Here is a 7826-nt window from a genome sequence, read left to right as displayed (position 1 = left end):
CTATATGGGGATGACTCCATAGCACGATGATGTGTCATGAGAAACACATATATGAGGGCTTATATTTGATTTTTCCCAATTTTGAAATTATTGATGTTTCTTGATTGGGTACTGCTTCATGTTTCCTACTTGTGTGATAGTTTTAACATACAAATTGAAATGATACTTGCCATTGTAGAATGAAAAATTTCTAATTGGTGTTTTCAATGGTGATGTCCAGTGATTATGATGCCTTGAGATGATATTTGTTCTTGGATGTTCTATCATGATACTAATTATATGCAATCACTTATTTATTCATTTATTTGGTACTTTATTTAGTTGTTTATGTTTACATGACTAGTTATTAGTGACTAATTATATACTCATTAATTTGGTATATTATTTAGTAACTTCTATTTGGTTGATCTTGTGATTTTACCCAATGAACAAATTAGTCACTTATTAAGTCACCTATAGCTATAAATTGCAAACAAATAGTGAAATGTGATAATTTTAAGTCATGATACTAATAGTTTTAGTGGTGTGACTAAATTTTTTAGTCAGATTGTCGCGTATTTGGCAAAATGTACGAGTGTTGGCACCTTACTAAATTAGCACAATTCTTACCTTTTTAGGCTTGACATAAATGACAACATACTAACTATTATGACTATTCCATATATATGATTACCCTTATCTTCAACATGATTAGTTGGGGCTAAAATCCTCCCCCTTTGGCATTGGTGACAACTCATTATGAAATAAACCATCCAATACCACACATCAGAATCTTCAATAGTACTAGAAATCTATCCAACTTGATCTTCTATCGTCGGCTCTAAATTCATTAGGTTCTTTACTCAGTTTGCAACTTATAACTCCATTCATATTCTACATATACTCTACCTTAGGACATACTTCATTCACTTTTTCTCATCTTCTCAAGTAAGTCTTGCATGATTTTCTATTTTACTCAATCTCTTCATCTTTGATTCATAAACATCATGTTCTAAAACACATACATAATCTCCCATAAGCAATATCTCCTAGGCAATTTCTTCAACTATACAACATCTTTCATATACATATATTCCCCTTTGACAAAAATGAAAAAGGTAACTATAAGCTTCAATTAGAAACTTATATAATCTTATAATTATACCTTGTACCTTCCATGTACAGATTACATCTTCTACATTATAAATATTTTCACAACTCTGGAATAATTCGTAAAGAGTGAACTCCTACATCAAATACACAAAATAATTTTCCATCAACTACTATGCCTTGTTTACTTATTCTCTTATGTTAAAAGCCTTATTTTTTTAATAGTTTTAGGGTCCCTTGAAAACCTACTTTACTATAATACATTATTATAAAAAATATTAGGGAATGATACCCAATAAAAACATACTAATCTAAGGATCTCCATTTTTTTCCACCGCATTGGAAAATAAGAACATACCTAAATACTATCCTAAATTGATAGCTATCAACTTGTAGTTCATATTACATTTTTTTCGTAATTGTAATAACTGACATCTTCTATTTTTGCATGCAACCTAGGTCATTGGTGAAAGCATGATTGAATTTCATAGTAACTAGAAAGATATATAATATAAAAAATTAATAATAATATAGATATATAATAAAAATGTAATAAGTAATGTGGATATTAAATCTAGAGAATACTTTATATGATAGAGGTGACAGGTCATAAATTTTGTTAATGATACATATGTGAAAATAAATAGAAGTGAGAACTACTATTATTAGGGTGCTTCTTAATGGTGAATATTCATAATTTAACAAATATTGGAAATTTTTAGTGTTGATTTTGACAAATTTTGAGCCATTACATGGTGGCCCAATCAGCTTACATTATTAGGATTAGTGGGTCATTACTCCTTTCAAGTGCCAAGCATGGATTCACATTTGACTTATTTGGTAAAACTATTCACCTTTTACCTAACTAACCTAGTTATTCTAACCAATGGCATGTTTTCCATCCCTCAATCCATTAGATTTTCATTCGTATGGGTATTTCTCCCAATGTATTTAATTTTAATTCCCTTTAGTCGGCACATTTTGTGAATAATTTTCCATTTTGTAGTGGACTCATTGGTACATTTTGCTTCCCAGAATTCAGAATCAACTGATATAAATTCCATTTCACCGAGTCATTTTTTCTATCCCTAATTAGTGATCAACATATTGATATAAACATCCATAATCATGACACATGATAATAATTAATCTTGACATCTACCTCTTATAAAAAATAATCAATTTTTATGTTTTAGGACCATTTCTAGATAAGCAAATAGATAGGAATGATTTAAATTTTTTAATTTACTTATTTTGTAAGACTTTATTTTATTTTATTTTATTGTAATATTATTATAAGATTTAACCATATACTTGTAACGTATATATTTTATGTTTAGCACAATGGATCAATTCTCCCACAAAATTTATGTTTAATTTTGAAAAAAATATTATTCTTCAATTTATATATTTTATGTCTAGTACAATGAAATAATTCATCCAAAAAATTAACATTGTTTGAGAGACTATGAATGATTCACCAATGAAGATTATTATTGTTTCTATGTAAATTGATAATTTTTTGCCAAAAAAATTATTTATTTTGTTAGGTGTTTTACAACTTGGCAGGGGCGGGGGATTACTTAAAGTATACATTGACTGTTACTATAAATTCCAAATTTTGATTTTTGTGCCCATACTAGAAAATGATAAAAGATAAGTGCACATGTTGACAAGCATTTACACTAAATAAGAAGTGAACCATTGAATTAATAAGATAATACCTCAAATAAAAAACCTCCTCATGGAATTAAGATGAGGTAGGATGTGGTATATGCAACTCAAACCTTTTATAAATTTTTTTTTGTGAAAGATTCACAGAATAGGGTTAATTATTAGTAAGTGCAAGATTAGCTTTAATTCTTTAAAAGTTGAGTCACCTTTTCCTAAATAGGGTGGTACAGTGCCCTAGGCCTAGAAAAATGAGATGGAAAAAAGGGTAGGAATAGGGGAATAGACAAATTCTATGGAAACAATATTAAAATTCGGCACACTCATGACTAAATTAGGCATATCCACCTAAATGGTCCCATAACTAGTGTAAAATTTTTGAGGTCAATAATTTATGACATTACAAATCGATGGATGAAATACATAAAATTTACAATCAATATTAAGTTTAATATTTCTTAGGAAAAATTAAAGTGTTGAATTTTTTATATTTAAGTGGGACTATTGAATAATCTTAATATTATAATTAATGTTATAGGATTCATGAAGTCTTTTAAAATCCTAAGTTATTCTTCTTGAGGCTTGTTGAATATGGATTGGAATTCTCTCTCAAGATTGCTGCTTTTTTTAACATAAGAATTGTTCTTAAAAGATAGTTTCTTTTTGATACCTTTTGTTGCAAGAATTGTAAATCCATCTAAAATTTGTTTATAAAGCATTTTCAAATTCTTTCAATATTTTTATCAAAAATAAAAACCATTCTCACTATTTGAAACCAATCATTTCACTCTACAATGTCAACTATGCTAATTTCTCAATTATTGTTAAATGCTTGTGACAAATAAAAAGCTGATCAAAATATCTCATTTTATAAGTATCAATAGTCAAAGCTCATCCTTTAATATCAAGTATCGGTAACAATCAAGAATATCAGAAATCATAATAAATATAGAATACAAGAATGACATAAAATAAAAATATCTCATTTTATAAGTACCAATAGTCAAAGCTCATCCTTTAATATCAAGCATCGGCAACAACCAAGAATATCAGAAATCATAATAAATATAATACAAAAATGACATAAAATAATAGAATACAAGTCTATCAGAAACTTTTCTATGTCCTAATAAATATTGCAGTTTGAATATTATCTGAAATAACCACTGTTCACGCTGGCAGGGTAGTACGATGTGCTCCTGTTCAAACTTTGACTGTCTTTCTCTCATTCATCGAGCACGACTAAATCCATCATGTTTTGAACTTCAGCATACTTCTGGAAGGAATACATGCGTGTTTGGAAACGGTAGGCTTAAATTCACAAAAGTCGTGCATGGAATGGAATACGAAAGCAAACCCATTTCTGAATTCCAACTTTCCTTTGTCACGTTAGGTTGACATACTTTTCCTTTGTCAGGCGAGGTTAACATATTTTAGTTCACACAGAAGAAAACTTTGATGGTAATAAGAATTGATAGCAGGAATTAATATAGTAATACATAAGACCAAGCAACTTCCGTTTTACTTCTAAATTCTTTCTTTTGGACGGTTTAGACCTGAAGTCAACACAAAATTTCGGCTACTACAGGAGACGAGCTTATAGGCTAATATAATATATGGGTACGAGTCTATAGGAATTAAGGACTGGGGTTAAATTGATATGGAGTGGGATCTCATTTCTTGTAATGTGGGAGTCGTGCATTTAATAAAATCATTCAACTTCACCAAAAGACAAAATAGATAAAATTAAAAATGTAGATCTTGACGAAAATAACAACATAGTTCAGACAAAGACAAAATAGATGAAAAACAAAAGGGGTAGATATTGACCAAGATCAGCAACATACTTCACGCAGAATCGAACATCTCAGTACTGTATATTTAAATGTGAAATCTATGTAAGAGACAATCGCAGCTCTCTAAGTTGTCTACTCATTTTACGATGGAGGAAATGCTGACTTTTGTTAATTATCCTCGAGCACTGCATTTCCTTCATTCTTCCACTCTACAAGTGACTATCATTTCCCTTTTTGCAGGTTTACTCTTTTCCACATTTGTTATCCTGGCCTTTCTGTTGTCATCAACTAAGGAGAAGAAATGGCCTCCATCTCCACCAAGGCTGCCATTATTGGGCAACTTGCATCAGCTGAACAAGGGTGGAAATCTTCTATCCATCATGACACAAATGGGCAAAACATATGGTCCCGTCATAACAATTTGGATGGGTCCATTGCCAATTATAGTGCTCACCGGCCAAGCTCCAATTTGGGAGGCCCTGGTTAATCAGGCGTCAAATTTCTCTGGTCGACCGCCAATCTACTCAAGGAAATATGTCACTGCCTCTTTTAGAACTATGATTAGTTCTCCCTACAACGAGCACTGGACTAAGCTCAGAAGAATTCTGCACAACAATGTTCTCAGCCCCGCCCATGTTGCACTTCAGAGCTTTTCTCACCAGGCAAGTATGAACAAACTCATCGCCAAATTAGAAATGGAGATCAAAGAGAAGAATGGTGTTGTGAGACCTCTTCATGCATTGAAAATGATGGCAATGAGTTTTATTGCCCCCTTATGCTTTGGCTTGGACTTTGAAGACGATGATTTCTTGTCCAAGCTGGAAGAATGCATAGCTGAGGATATTAGTCTAGCTAATAGAGGAGATATGTTTCTTGATTTGTTTCCTCCTGCTCGCTTCTTTGTTCCTTCATCAATCAGAACAGAGAAGAAACTGAAGTCTCTAAGATCTGATATTCTGCACCTAATGTTGCCTCTCGTCCGGTTTGCTCGAAGTTATAGAGAATACTTCAAGCGAAAAGCTCCCAGCAGTTTTTTGTATTGTTTGCTTGAAGGGAAGGAAGAATTAGCTGATGACAGGACAAAGTTATCTGATGAAGAAATAGCTTTCAACATGTATGAGCTATTTGTTCTCGCTGTAGACAGCACATCTACGGCAATAGAATGGGCTCTGGCTTATCTCATATCAAATCCTCACGTCGAAGAGAAGGCATATGAAGAAATAAGCCACGTGGTGGGAAAAGGAAAAGGTGGGTTGTTCATTTTAGAGGATTTGAAGAAGCTTCCATACTTGCAGAGTGTCGTGAAGGAAACCCTAAGAAAAGAATCGATTGCACCACTTGGGATTATTCACCAGACGGAGAAGGAGTGTAAGTTGATGGACATCACCGTACCTGCAAAGTCATCTGTTCTTTTTAATCTGCACAGCGTGTCCAACGATCCAGAGTTGTGGAAAGAGCCCGAGGAGTTCAGGCCAGAGAGGTTTTTGGACAAGAATGAGTTCGAAAATGTGAGAATGACATATCTTCCATTTGGAGCAGGAAGGAGGGTTTGCGCAGGAATGGATGTGGCCAACGTGTATGTTCCCATCACTCTCGCCAATTTACTTAAATCATTTGAGTGGGGATGTGCCAAGGAAGGTATTCTTCCTGATCTTAGTCGTGATATTCCAAATGTGCTTATGTCAATGAAGTATCCACTGGAAGCTCGAATCATACATCGTCCATCATAAACAGATGTCCTAACTTATACTTGGTCTATCATATAAAACAGACGTCTTAAATAACAAACAACATACAGGTTGTTTGAACTTTCCTCGCTTCTTTGCTATGTTCTTCATCTTCTGTTGTGATATGCGTGCTTACTTTCTATACACGTCTTTACTCATGTAGTTTGAAATATGCAATATGTGTGTGAGATCATTATTCATATTTGTCACGGATTGCTTTGATTAAATTACGGTATGATCTATTATAAAATTGGAATATGAGTATAAAAGTGTTGATGACTTAAATATCATATACTAAGATTTGATTCTTATACAAAATATGTTAAATAATTAAGATTGATTTTTTTTTTTCAGCTTAATTTCTCTTTAGTCTCTAATATTTAAGAATGGACATAAAAGTGGGATTAGAAAGAAAACTCCTAAAAACCTCAAAAAATGTACCAAAATAGAAAGAACCACCAAGTGACTGGCTATCAATAAATTATTAATAAGAAATTTCAATCCTGTCATTACTTGTCATTTCTCTCTGATTAAATCTACTTATTGGGGAATTTTGAATTGTTGAAGAGTGTCATATTTTAAAGCATTATAGATACAAATAGTCTTATCTAATATTCAAGTATTGAATATAATTTCATATCTTCAAAGTGGTCTTTATATAAGGTAAATTTTTTATTTTTTATTTATTATATTCAAGATTCTCATTATTATAATATGATTATAATGATGCAAAGTTTATATTTATTTAGCTTATATAAGTTGAGTTTATGTTGATTTGGTTATCATTAAATATGCCAATTACTAGATAAGGTAATAAGCATTTTTATGAAAGTTGACATAATCATTTATCTCATCTTATTTTTATTATCATTGAACTTTAGAACACAAATTTAATAAATACACTTGTTAATTTAGAAAAGTTAAGTTAAATTCACGAGTATAGAGTTGATGTTGACCACTTCTGCTATCATATATTTAAGTCTTAACATGTTAAATTTGAAGTTTTAATTTGTAACTTATTTTCCACCCTTATTAGCTATTTTGAGATGACTAATACACAACTTAATTTGATCTATGCAATGAAATTTTATTTATAGATAAACCTTAATCCTAGAAAATATATCTATAAATGCAACTATAAATTGATTAAATAAATTTATATAAAAATACAAGTTTAGAAAGTTAGAATGGTGTCACCTGTTTGTAAAGAAAATAAACAACATTCATCTAACTTTATAAATCAAAGAATTTAGTTTAACATATGTTCTTCAAAGTTTGAAGAGATAAATATAGATTTTCTATTTTAGTCTATATTTATATTATTTTATTTTCAAACTAAATAAGGGTTAAAAATTCATTCAAATACAAATGAGGTATACAAAAAGTGCTCGAAAAAGTGATCACTAAAGATGGTGAAAATCAATGATGTTTCCCTCATGTTTAGTTTAAACTAAATCTTATATATTATAAAATTGTAAATGATGGTTCACACATAATGGAAGATTCATGCAAATAGGTTCCTCCACCATGCAAGTAGCCATTT

General features: G+C 31.1%; 1 protein-coding gene across 1 annotated transcript; it reads left to right on the top strand.

Annotated features, from left to right (window-relative positions):
- Positions 1-4658: 4658 nt before the first annotated feature.
- On the top strand, positions 4659-6483 carry LOC149549525 ((S)-canadine synthase CYP719A21-like). The gene has a single exon (XM_089792889.1). It carries the CDS (start codon positions 4703-4705, stop codon positions 6284-6286), a length of 1584 nt encoding a protein of 527 aa, XP_089649015.1. The 5' UTR covers positions 4659-4702; the 3' UTR covers positions 6287-6483.
- The last annotated feature ends 1343 nt before the right edge of the window (positions 6484-7826 follow it).

This window comes from Cupressus sempervirens, chromosome 7 (genome assembly GCF_028749045.1).
Source record: "Cupressus sempervirens isolate cs-2001-9-10 chromosome 7, ASM2874904v1, whole genome shotgun sequence".
NCBI classification, from domain to species: Eukaryota; Viridiplantae; Streptophyta; class Pinopsida; order Cupressales; family Cupressaceae; genus Cupressus; species Cupressus sempervirens.
Note: the sequence above shows the minus strand (reverse complement) of the source record. Positions and strands in the feature narration are given on the sequence as shown.